Consider the following 13,533-nt stretch of genomic DNA (forward strand, 5'->3'; position numbering starts at 1 on the left):
GCTGTAGTCATGATGTCTCTTCACAGCAACAAAAAAGTCTAACTAAGACACTTGTCTTCATAAAATTCAGGCATTTAGATGCAGAGAGGACAATTTTTTGCAGACTCACTGTGACAATGTTTTAAAAAGTTTGTCTTACCTTGACATAGGCTTGTTTTTGGAATTAGGCCACTTTCTAAACCTGCCTAACACAGGTCCTCTGGTGGTACTGGATGCTAATTTAGTGTGCTGTTAAATCAACACATGAAGGTGACACAGTGGCACACACGCATGTGCTCTTTTTTTTATCACCAATTAAAGCATGCTACAGGAAGCTACAGAGCTGTGAAGACTCTATATACTGTTTCTAGAGCTGGTTTCAATTTCACCTTAAAAAAATGACAGAAAATCTTTGGTTGTTGTTTTTAACAGGGTTTATATAGTCTAAACTGGCCTGAAACTTGCTACATAGCTGAAGATAACCTTAAGTTTTTAGTTCTCCTGCCCTTTTCTAAGTGCTAGGATTGCAGATGACTGCCACTTCACTCAGTAAGAGACAAACCTTGTTTGTTTTCCACTAACCCCTGTCTTCCTAGCCAAGCATGGTAGCTCATGCCTGTGAACTTAGCACCTACAAGGCTGAAGTAGAAGGGCTGCTGTGAGTGGAGGCTAGCCTCACCTACAGAATAATGAGTAACAGCAACAAATCATTTTCCTATGGACACCAATATGGTCCCCAGAGGCAGGCCAGGCCCACGGACATCAACATGGCCTTAGGTGGTAACATGCACTACAGACATCAACATGATTTCTGATTCTTGCTCCCACTTACTGTAAAGGGCAAGGGAGCACCTTGTGCAGTGATATCGATGACTGCATTAAGAAAATTAATGAAATTAATTTTCACCATTAAGAAAATTAGACATAGAAGGCTTCTATGAAAACCCCTACCCCTAAAAGTAACAGCCTAGACAAGATTCCATAGAAGAGAACTCTTAAAAATAGGGATAAGGAGCAGGGTGGTGGTGGCACACACCTTTAATCCCAGCATTTAGGAGGCAGAGGCAAGGGATCTCTGTGAGTTCAAAGTCAGCCTGGTCTACAAAGTGAGTTCCAGGACAGCTAGGATTGTTACTTGAAAAATAATAAAAGGGATTATGATCCAGTTTTCTTTAAGGGGTTTGCCAATTGCTCCAGTGACTATGGACAACAAAAATTGAAATTGGATTTGTTTATTATGGAAGATGGGGTGGGGTCACAAAGGCTGGGACCTCTTAAGAACTGGGAAGTGGGCCGGGTGGTAGTGGCACACGCCTTTAATCCCAGCACTCAGGGGGCAGAGGCAGGCAGATCTCTGTGAGTTCGAGGCCAGCCTGGTCCACAAGAGCTAGCTCCAGGACAGGCTCTAAAACTAAAGCAAAAACCCTGTCTCAAAAAACCAAAAAATAAAAATAAAAAGTAAGAACTGGGAAGTGAGTGAGATTGGAGTACATTATGTGAAGTTCTCAAATAATCAATAAAATACTTTGTTTGGAAAAAAAAGGAAATCGTTTTGCAGAACTTTATATGAAAAATTTTCACTGAGATACAGAACTGTTTTGTCAATTTTGAAGCATCATTCCTCCAAAATTTAATCAAAACTAAAGTTAAGCATAGAAACTAAGCAATGTACTTTCCAAAGCGGAAGACTCCAGTATACAGAGTGCTTATCTTCATTATAGCCAGCAAAAAAAAAAAAAAAAAAAAAGTCAAGGCCATTCCTCATCCCCAACACAAGGGGAGAAAGAGGGCTAGGATTAACTAATAAAAAAGATTCAAAAGTAAAATATTTTTTAAAAGTTATTAGAATAAATTCCTATAAAGGAAAGTGCTATTATCGTTCAGATAATAGAAATAAGATCTTGATTCTATTATCATACCTCCGCCTAATTGCAGAATCCAGAACCCAGGGTATGTTTGTAGCTCCCAGAACTAAAATGCCATCATTGTCCACACCAACTCCTGCATTAAAACAGGTAACATTTTAAATAATCATTTGATACTTTCTGTTTTAAAAGTCTCTGGTGTATATTCACTACACATAATACTGCTATATAAGGACATTTTCATAGATGTATGGGAGGAATTTGGAGTATACTCTCCCAATGTTCTATCTCTCCCCTTCCCATTAGCTCCCTTTGTTCCCTGAGGCAGTTTCTTCTACTTTCACAGCATATAGATACATATAAGTTTACATTTCTCATAAAATCTAGTAACTACACATATGAGAAAATATGATAGTCTTCCTGAGACTTAGTTTGCTTAAGTTATAGCCATTGTTATGTAAATGATACAATTTTATTCTCTGCATCTAAAAAATTCCACTGTGTACAAGCATGCACACAATCAAATGTTTTTAATCTACTTTCCATGACATATTTATGTTCCATTAAGAAATCCAGTGCTTTGGGGCTGGAGAGATGGCTCAGAGGGTAAGAGCACTGCCTGATCTCCCAAAGGTCCTGAGTTCAATTCCCAGCAACCACATGGTAGCTCACAACCATCTGTAATGGGGTCTGATGCCCTCTTCTGGCATGCAGGCATACAGACAGACAGAATATTGTATACATAATAAATAAATAAACAAACAAACAAAGAAATCCAGTGCTTTATGTAACACCGAAGTACTTCATCTTCATCTTTACAAACACTACAACTAATCAAGAACCACACCACTCAAGTACCAACCATTGAACAAAAAAGCAAATCTTCTAGATTATGGGCAAATACTATTAATATTCTTTTCAAAATATTCTTTCATGAAGCTCCTGGTACATGAGTAGAGATATACTCTCTTTACTAATAAAACTGTAAATCCTGCAAGATAATTACAAAAGTGATACATTCATGCAGGGAGTGGTGGTGCATAGCTTCACTCTCAGTGCTTGGGAGGCAGAGGCAAGCACGGTTATCTAAGAGGCTAGTTTGGTCTATGTCAGGAGTTAAAAGGCCAGCCACGGCTACATACTGAGAGACTGTCTCAAAACAAAAATAAGAAGGGCAATAACAGTATTTTAGAGAAATTCTGCTTAAATTCACTTCCGCTAGTGGTTAAACAACCATCAGAAGCTACCTTAGAAACCAGTAACCCTACCTTGCATCTGAACCAGGAATTCGGTCTTAATTCTCCGTGCAGCTTCACTTTCATTTTCACTTCTCGAACCGCACAGAGAATCAATCTCATCAATGAAGATAATGGAAGGCTTATTCTCTCTGGCAAGCTGGAATAAGTTTTTAACCAGTCTAAAAATAAGAGTAAATAAAGCTTGTAGTTTCTAAAGAATACAAAAGGACCACAACAAGGCAATATACCAATATTATAAGAACCACAAAGACTAAAGGCCTAATCACATTGCAGGGATAAAACACAAATTACAACCAGATACTAAATAATTCACTGAATTATATACACACAGATATATGCACACGTGCATGCACACAAATTTACAAGTACATAAACATACATGCTAGCTTTTTTCCTACAAAATAAATTCCCAGCTAGGTACTGAGCTTGACAGAGAAATGAACGCCTACATTATACTCCTTCCCTGAGTATTTAGCAGTGGTATGTGGAACCTATTAATGCAGACTGACAGAGTGACTGACACCAGAAACCAAAGTAAAAACTTTCAATGCACCACTTACTTTTCACTTTCCCCTAACCACTTAGAAACAAGGTCAGAGGAAGATATTGAGAAAAATGTTGAGTTGTTTGCTTCCGTTGCAACAGCTTTGGCTAAATAGGATTTCCCTGTTCCTGGTGGTCCAAATAATAGGATTCCTCTCCAAGGTGTCCTCTTTCCTATATGTTGTATTAGAAAAATAACATGATAATTTCAAGACTATTCATTTCAGTTACTGCAGACAGTGTCCACACTGAAGAATATTATAAAAGGTCTTCACTTGAAAGCTATCAGTAACATTAAGAAGATAGTTTAAACCTGATCAGTCTAAGGTATGTCTTAAGTGTATATGACCTGCCTTTTATAGACATCAATCAAAAACACATTTACAAAAACACTGACTTCCTAATAGGAAGTTCATTTACTTCTTCATTCATCTGTTCAACCGAAGTATGGAAACCACTATGCATGACACAGAGAGAGAAAAGGATCTCTGCTCCCTGGGGACAGAAAGTTCAGTTAAAGATCCTGTTCAACACTAGACTAATGCAGGAGAATCACAACCACAGAGCAGGGGCAGCTGTAAAGCCTTGCTTCTAAATACCTGTCACCTATGGAGGATGACAATATGCTACACTCAGTCTGGAGGACTTATGAGTTCTAAGGAATTCCTGATTTACTAGAACATAGGCTAGTGTGACAATCAGCGGCTTCAATAATTGGGCAATGATGTAAGAAGGTATCATTGTAAATCCTACTTCTACTTAAATGAAACAAGGAGTAGGGGATTAATTTACTGTGCCTTAATTTTGCTAATCAGAAATTACAGTACTGTCTAAAATATAGCAGGCTACATAGAATTATATAATATGAATTTTAAAAGAATCCACATACAAGCTGAGATGGGCACCTCCTGTCTGCAGCAGAACCATCCCTAAATGACTGATTGAAAAACTAAATAATACCATTTTGATTATGAAAGGCTTTACACTTTTAAATGCACACACCTGTAGGGCAGTGGTGCCCTGAGTGAGGCACTTGGTACACAGAACACTGGAAGGACAGGAAATAGTATTAGGTAGTATATGCTTTTTATTTAAGTGATTACCTTTTAAATGTATGTTAGATAGATGATATTTTTTTCACTCATAGTAAACAGTAAGTAGTTTTAAAAATAATTATAATCAAGTAAAAGTAAATGAGAAAATTTGAAGTTCAAATATAGGCAAAATCTGTGTATGAACTGTATGTATGTCACACCCAGAGTTCAACCAGATTTCTGAACCTTCACAGCATTTCAGTGCTAACTTTTATAGAATCTGTTTTATACCCTTGAGACTGGATGTAAGCAATGCCCTGAAATTAAGGAGGTGAGATGCAGCCCACAGATTCTTTGCTCTGTCTCCTTTCTGTGACATTACTGTTTGCACCTGCTCAGTTTGCAGCCAACATCACAATGTGTTCTCTATACAAAGCAGCTTGTTTTCAAAGTGAAAAACCTCTGTGTGTTAGACTGTGGGTATAGTCACATCACAGACATGACAATTAGCCACAAAAAAAAAAAAAAAAAAAAAAAAAAGTAAAACCGTCCTGCACAGCAGAAGATCACTTATGCTGGACCTGGAGCTGCTGGGCTAGCTCCAGGTGTTGTGGTCAGCAAAGCTGTCTGCACAGCATAAGAAGTGCCTTCTCTGTTCCTAGAGGATGTGCATCATCCCAGGCAGTTACGTAACTCTTAAGTCCTCATTTTAAAAAATAGAAATACTTTAAAACTAACAGGTGACTACTGTACAAATTCAGATAAAACTCAGAAGATATATATATTCCCTAGTACTAGCATTTTAAAGCCAACACATTTACTTAATGTGGAATCACAGTCTATGTTTTTATAGTTTGCTTTCTGATCCTTATAATAGATGTGGACAGCTTTCAGTAAGCTATCATGTAGATGTACATTTATTAATATGGATATATATATATATATATATATATATATATATATATATATATATATATTGTATTGAGTTTGTAGTATTCCAATGATTTGTCATAAGCCCCACTGGCTGACAATTAGATTATTCTGCAATGTATACCTGAAATATAGACACGGAAAGGAACATCTTCATAAAAATAGTTTACTACATCTAAATGTCAATTCAAGATAATTCACATATTGGAGACATGAATTCACAATGCTCTACCTTAATCACTAATATGTTTGAAATAAAACTGTTAGAAGCCATTTCACCTGTAAATAGATGAGGAAATTTAATAGGCAGAATCACAGCCTCTTTAAGTGCTTCTTTGGCTCCTTCAAGACCAGCAACATCACTCCATTTGACATTTGGTCGCTCTATAACAATGGCACCTACAAAATAATGGGTCATCTTTAAATTGAGAAAGACTAGTGCAGCAAAGTTAGAAAGCAACATTTAAAAAGTACACTGTAAACGTCAATGTTTTCAGTACTATGACTCTTTGTGAAGTAGTGTCATGAAGAAATTGTTAGAAATCACCAGGAGGCAAGAACTTAGGTAGTTTGCTAGGCAGCTATGGACAGGACTCAATGCCTAAATTTCTGCTCCCCTATTACTGAAATGAAAATAGAACTACCTGGCCAAACCACACAGACAGGTTAGCACATGGATCAAGTGACACTGAGTATGAGAGCTGTGTGCTAGCTCTTGACCATCAAAGGACTCATCCAGTGGGCTAGCTTACTATTTCTCTTGTTAACACTCTCCGTTAGAATACCAGAGAGAATATGCTTCAGTGATTTTAGCTAAAAATAGAAAGACAGGAGACAAAATAAGAGGAAAGACAGAAGGAATGGAGACGAGAGAGAAAGAGATAATGGAAAAGACAAGCATACCCTTAAATTAGACCTGCAATTTCTTGAGATTTGCAAAACTGTCTATCTGGCTTTTAAACAGGACCATTTAAAAAAAAGTGATTAACAAAGTTACTTAAAGGAGTGCTTTAGTTTCTCAGAGTAGTGCATTAAAAAACTATAGAAACTGTTACAGTAAGAGTCCAAGAAAAATATCCTGTAATTATTTGAAGAAACCTCTAGCTATTTTATCTAAAGCTTTTCAACTTTCTAGTACACAGGAACTGCTTTACTTTAAATCACTAAACAGTCTAAGAAGATGAGAAGTAGCCACTCTGCTGGGGAATGGCTCAGTCATCCAAGTCCACACCATGTCCCCAGCACCCATGTCTGTAACTCCAGCTCTGGGGATGTGTAGTGCAGACACAGAAGATCCATGGGGTTCACTGCCCACCAGTCAAGCTCAGCAGATGAGCTCCAGGTTTAATAACAGAGCTTGTTGCAAAAACTAAGGAAGAATGGAAGAATGATCTAGGATGGCACTTGAGGTCAACCTCTGGCCTACACACACACACACATACACACACACGAATATACACAAACGATGGCAGATAGTTGTTCAAACAGAACAGACACCTTCATATACATGAATCACTAATCATGAAATACTTTTAAACCCAATTTCTTATTGTTAGAAATTACTACCTACGAGTTTAAGCCTATACTTAGTAACTTTTCTAAAGTACAAAAATCTTTAATTACTAGGCTAAAATTGAAAAAAAGTAAATTTTGCTTCATAATAGTTCAGTGTGATACAAGAAAGTCAATGTGCATTATATAGGTTCCACTAACATCAGTAACATCAAAAAAAAAAAATCTACACCACATGATAGGGCTTCATTCATTAAATGAAGGTAAGTTCTCTTTCTCCATGTATATCATCTGGCTAACATAAGATTTTCATTTAATCTAACACCATGAGAGCTGGAACATTTCAGTTGGTTAAGGGCTTGCCAAACAAGTGTTGAGAACTGAAGCTAAAATTCCTAGCATCCACGTGCATGTGTGCCTGAACTTGATTCCTTCATGTGGGGGATAGAGAGGATCTCTGAAACAAGCTGGCCAACTAGACTAGCTGAATCAGTGAGTTCTGGGTTCAGCTGAGACTCTGCCTCAACACACAAGGCAGAGAATGCTCAAGAACACAACAATCACTCGCTTCTACAAATACACACATACACACACCCTTCCCAACATGTTATGAGTTCTAACACAAAGGAACATGCATTTACACACACACACACACACACACACACACACACACACACACACACACTTTCACTATCCAGTAACCAAACTGAGCCTACAAAATGGGAATTTTTTTGTTAAATATTTTGTTAGGTAAGACTCAAAGGTAAAAATACATACTACTAATGACTGAGCCTTGTATTTAAAAAGCCATTAGTTAACATACAAAAATGCAATCATATCTCAGCAGTTAAAGAAACCAACTATTAAGTAGATGCCATTTTAGATTTGCTGAGTTACCATTAATCAAACCTCTAGAATTTATTAAGATCTTTTTGCATTATCTTGCTTTTCTTTCCCTGAAAGAAATGACCAGTTTCAAGATGGAGACTCAGATTCTGAGAGATTGGGAAACTTGCCCAAAATCTGAATGCTTTTAAGTGGCAGACCTCAGAGTGGAACTGAGATCTGTAATAGCGGACATGCCATTATGCCAATGTACTCCAGGACAGCAGAATCAAAGAGCCTTGCCATGTGTAGCAGATAAAAGAGAAAAGCATATCTGCCAACACTGGAAAGTGGAAGTGAAGAACAGGGAGAAAATGGAGCACACATCAAGTGCAGCCATGGCAGCAGAATCAATGTAGTTCCTAATCGTTCAGGCCCTTGGGCCTTGCGGTGTATTAACAGTGTCATTCCTACTTACTTTACAAGGGAAAACGAATGAAAAAGCAACTTTTAAAGGTAGATAAACAAACCATTTTTTTTAAAACTCCGTTAAAAACAACACAAGATTAGAAAGCCTTGAAAGTAAACCCTAGCCTGGAACCAAGCCAGTATGTGATCCATGAGCAACCAAAGCCATTTTTTGAAACTCAATGAAATAAAGGGAAACTAAGCAATTCAAGCAGACAATCCATGAGTCTTTTCAATAAGTAAATTTAAGAATGAAATCCACAGTAACCTTGAAGTTGATTCTGTAGTTTCTTTTTCTCAGGGTCATCAGACTCTGCTTCTCCATCACTTTCATTCCTGATGAAAAGAATTGAATACATGCACAAGATCACTCACTGCTAATAAACAATGCAACAGTGAAGAAAAGATAACCTGGAGAGTTTAAGCAAGAAAAGACACTGACATTAAACATTACTCTAAGCGTTTCAAATGATGCTTTTAAGAATATATTAAAACAGGAAGCAGGCAGATAATAGGGAACTATGCACTGGAAATGGACAAAACCAGGATGAAGTCAGATACACTTCCATCCTCACAACACACCCATGCATGTATGTACCTGCAGGTTGTATGTCCACACTATTCAAGGAAGGGTTTGGAAAGTTACGAGCAACTATAGAAAAAATGTCAGAACCAAATATAACAAGACTTGATGCTAGGAAGAAAAGGTACAACACACAATCATCTACACTATAACCCTTAGCCTGAGGTCCCCCAACAGATAAAGCTTCCTGATGAATATTTTCTGAATGTCAAGAAAAAGGGCCAACCCACTCGTGCTGGTTAGTTTTTGCCAACTTATCACAAACCTAGACTACCTAGGAAGGAATCTCCCTGAGGAATTGCCTCCACTCCATCATACTGGACTGTGGGCACATGTGTATGGCGACCTTGACTCCTACTAACTGATGTAGGAGGGCCCAGCCCACTATAGGCAGTGCCTCTGTGGGTGGGTGAGCTTGGGCTATACAAGACAGACGGCTGAGCAAGCGAGGGACAACATCCCCCATCAGTCATCAGTCATCAGCATCCCTCCATTAGTCTGTTTCAAGCTCGTGCTTCTCTTGGTGGCAGACTATACCCTTTACCTACATTAAAAACCCTTTTCCCCCATATTGCTTTAGCTCGTGGTATTTGGCACAGCAACAGAGAAACAAACTAGAACAGCACTATTTCATATCTAGGGATTTATATTGAGGAGATAATTTTAAAATTTCACTACAAGGGCAGTTACATCTACAGTACACTGAGAAAAAAAGAATTTATGTTCAGTTATAGAGATGAGCCCTATGACAGAATACGCTACAGCCTTTGAAAACAATGTTGTAAAAACAATTAATGGAAAAATGTTCCTGATACAATGTTGAGTGATAAAGTGACACAGAGAAGAAAAGTTGAATCTCTGTGAGTTCGAGGCCAGCCTGGTCTACAAGAGCTAGTTCCAGGACAGTCTCCAAAGCTACAGAGAAACCCTGTCTCAAAAATAAAACAATCAATCAAACAAACAAAAAAGACAGAGATACAAAGAGGATTTAAAAAAACTTGATAGGGTGGGAAAGCCTTGGTTATCTGTAGAATGGGAGGGTTAGGGATGAAGAAACTCCATGAGCTGAGTCTGACATCCCAGTCTCCTATTCAAGATTCTCGTGCTGTAAAAACCACTGAAAACCAACTGTGTTTCGTAGGTTCCCTTGCAGACAGCCTTTATTCTCACCAGACTTGAAATCCTCCAAGGTGAAGGCTGCTTACATGAAGAACATATCTTCAGGGAAGACCACTGGTTTGCCCTGTGGAAACTGAGGCAGAGGTCTTGCTGTGTATTTCTGAGCCCTAGGAATATTTGATGGAGGAGGTGGCAGCAATAAGATCTCTACTTAAATATAAAATCACACAGGGATGAATTCATTCTATGTCCCCATATGGTATCCTGGGTAGTTTTCTTAATGATGTGAACTCAAGTGTAGTGATGGGCTGCGGGCCGGCTTCCCACTGCCCGGCTTCCAGCTACCGGCTAGCTTATACCCCAAAATAACAACACACAAATTGTATTCTTTTAAATACTGCCTGGCCCATTATTTCCAGCCTCTTACTCACAACTTGACTAACCCACATCTAATAATCTGTGTAACACCATGAGCAGTGTCTTACCGGGAAATATTCAGCACTTCTGACCTGGCAGCTGGCTTCATCGCATTTGGCATCTCTCTCCTTCAGGAGAGGCACGGCAGTCTGACTAACTTAGGAGAGGCGTGGCAATTGTCTGAGCCATCTACCTCACTTCCTTTTTCCTGTTCTGTCTACTCCACCTATCTAAACTCAAGGTTTACTTTCTGACCTCAAAATTCAGTAAGGTAATCCCTTTTAGAATATAATCAGCTAAAGTGAGTCCTGCTACTTGTAATTTAGCAGGGAAGAAAGACTGGCTCTCCCTTGTCAGGCAGCCATTGCAAAGCAGGTGATTACAGAGTCCTCACTAACACAGCATGTGTCCCAGTAGACAGGGACAATCAAAGTCCCTGGCTGGCAGAAATCTGTGAGATACATGCTCATGATGAATTGTGCGCTTCGTGTCGGGAACTACTGTACTATTTCATAGCATAAACTGCTCTTGGTGTTGCCACAGAAACTGTTTCCTAACCATGTCTTAACAAGGAACATAATACTCTGAGCTTATCATATCTTCAAACTCTGCCACACAGGTTAAGGTAGTCAACTGTAAATTTTATTCTTAAATTTGGCAATGCCTAGTAAAGAGGCAAACATGAGCAAACATGGGAGGGGAGCACTGCCTACTGGGTTCCATCCCTCATTCCCTCATGAACTTGGGCATCATCCAAGAAACCTGTACCCTGCAGAACATAAATTGTGGGCATCATAGGCTCCAGAGCTCACCAGATTCTCAGTGCTTCAAAGCCAGTCGGCCACATCAACCCAGAATGCCATTTTTCTAGTATGTCATCTAGAACCAAATTGGTACTCATTCATAGAACCACTGAAAACAAATCAAGTTAGAGTATGTACTCCCTGCTGAGGAGAGCTGGGAATGCATGCACTAAAGTACAGTAAATGTTCTTTATATTTGTGATACCTCATGCATCTAGGAAGACATTGAAAAACTGGAGCTCAGTTTTAAACACTGTGCTGTTGCCTTCTTCACAATGACATAGTGCAAATCCACATTTAAAAACTTTGCATGAATAAAAATTAATGACATTATTGGAATTTGTGTTCATTTTGTCCAGAGGGTCAGACTTAATTCATAGATCACTTGAACTGACAGGGGTGTATTAGTGCCATGCCCACAGTATTTTCTCAGTTACTCAAAAACAGTCAGGGAGGTATAAAAAGCAGTAAGCACAGACTGGCAAACTTTGGTCTTTGAAAGGCTTGATGTACTACTTCAGGTTTTGTGGCCATACAATTCCTACTATAACCACTCAACTCTGCTGTTACAGTACAAGAGCTGCCTGAGATGACGGTATATAAACAGATGTGCAAGGCTGTCTCAATAAAACTTAATGACTGAAATAGACAAGAAGCTCCCTCTGGCCTATGACTCATGGTTGAAAAATACCTGGCTTAGTCAAAGAAACCCATGAAACAAATAAAAGGTTACAAGATATAAAACCTAACACTTGAGAATACATACCCCTTCTCATCAACTGGACTTGACTGTTCCTCTTTCACAGGCTTCTGTGGTTTCTTCTCTTTTTTCTTCAGATATTCCTTCAGTTTTTCTGCTCTATCAAGATATTCGGTACACTTGGCCCTGATACTCTGCTTGGCTTTATCACCTTGTGCTTCATCTGCGAAGGGAATGAGAAACTATTTCATTAGCATTTGTTGTGGTTTCAATATGAAATGTTCCCCACAGGCTCAGATATCCAAACACTTGGACCCCAGTGGATGGTTCTGCCTAGGAAGGTTATGGAACATTTAGAGGAACTGTGTCACTGGGGGGAGGGGGGACTTTAAAGTTTTAGGATCTAGCTCTGCTTTCTGTTGTCTAGTTTCCTATGTGTTGATGGTCTGTGATCAGTTAGCTTTCTGACTCCCAGACTGGCTGGCCACACTCTCCTGCTGTGCCTTTCCTGTGATGACAAGCAGGATTCCCTCTGGAACTATATGTAAAGCAGAATGAAGTATGAAGTCTTTCTTCCTAACTTGTTTTCCGCCAGGGTATTCTATCAGGACATCAGAAAAGAAGCTAATAATAGTACTCAACAGAGAAAGGTTCAAGCTTAAGAGATACTCTTTTAACTAGGAACTTCCATCTCTTACTCATTGTATCCAATGATTATCACCCTTTTCTGTTCCTTCCTGTTCAGGGCTGGAGGTCAACAGTGTGAATTTAAAAACAAACAAACAAAAAAACCTCAGAGCAAAATGGTAGATATTTTAAGTTAATGTTCTATAATAGCAAAGTATTTAAGAGTCTATACGTTTCAAATTCTTCCCTTAACAGTTTTCAGATAGCTGAACTGAAAGCTGTTTGTCTTATATAGAACCAATCACAAGAGAGATGACACACAACTCTGCATGTAGGTTACTAAAGGCTGGGAAGGTGGAGTTAGAAAAGCAGAAGCTGATTTGCTCTCTGTTCACTGCACACATATACTGATAAATAAAATTAATACAAGTGAATAAAAATTTAAGATATAAAAGATAATAAGAAGTAAAGCAGTTAATAACCTCATTAACATCTTTGCTTTATTTCAAAGTATACAAAGTAACAGAAGTCACATACATTATGTGCACCAACAACATGGTAACTGTATTACATAACGGCCTCTATCATGGCTATTTTGAAATGTGGACTTGAACAATATAGACAACGCATAGTATTATCCTCATGTCTCTTATGTGTTCTATTTCCTTTTCAGTTTTTCTTTAGCATAACCCCTCCCCTCCACTTAAATGGGAAAGTTCAAATTAAAACAACCCAACACACTGAGTATAAGATTAGTGATGGACCTTACAGGTTTTCATGCACTTGTTTCTCAGTGTTGAATCTCCAGTTCCCAGAGTAGAGCATTTGTAAGATACACTTAGTATCTCCCAATTTATTTTTACAACAAA

At 38.5% G+C, this 13,533-nt stretch overlaps 1 protein-coding gene across 2 annotated transcripts in view; it reads right to left on the reverse strand.

Annotated features, from left to right (window-relative positions):
• The window catches only part of Vps4b (vacuolar protein sorting 4 homolog B), a 34,426-nt gene that overhangs the window by 8,194 nt on the left and 12,699 nt on the right, over positions 1-13,533 (reverse strand). For both annotated transcript variants that reach the window (XM_038349423.2, XM_038349424.2), the window contains 6 exons: positions 12,104-12,260; positions 8,684-8,751; positions 5,890-6,009; positions 3,664-3,820; positions 3,113-3,261; positions 1,899-1,980 (listed from right to left, as the gene is read on the reverse strand). In XM_038349423.2, coding sequence (XP_038205351.1) covers positions 1,899-1,980; positions 3,113-3,261; positions 3,664-3,820; positions 5,890-6,009; positions 8,684-8,751; positions 12,104-12,260 — 733 coding nt within the window. The remainder of the gene's footprint in view (positions 1-1,898; positions 1,981-3,112; positions 3,262-3,663; positions 3,821-5,889; positions 6,010-8,683; positions 8,752-12,103; positions 12,261-13,533) is intronic.

Source organism: Arvicola amphibius, chromosome 12, assembly GCF_903992535.2.
Source record: "Arvicola amphibius chromosome 12, mArvAmp1.2, whole genome shotgun sequence".
In the NCBI taxonomy this organism is placed as follows: domain Eukaryota; kingdom Metazoa; phylum Chordata; class Mammalia; order Rodentia; family Cricetidae; genus Arvicola; species Arvicola amphibius.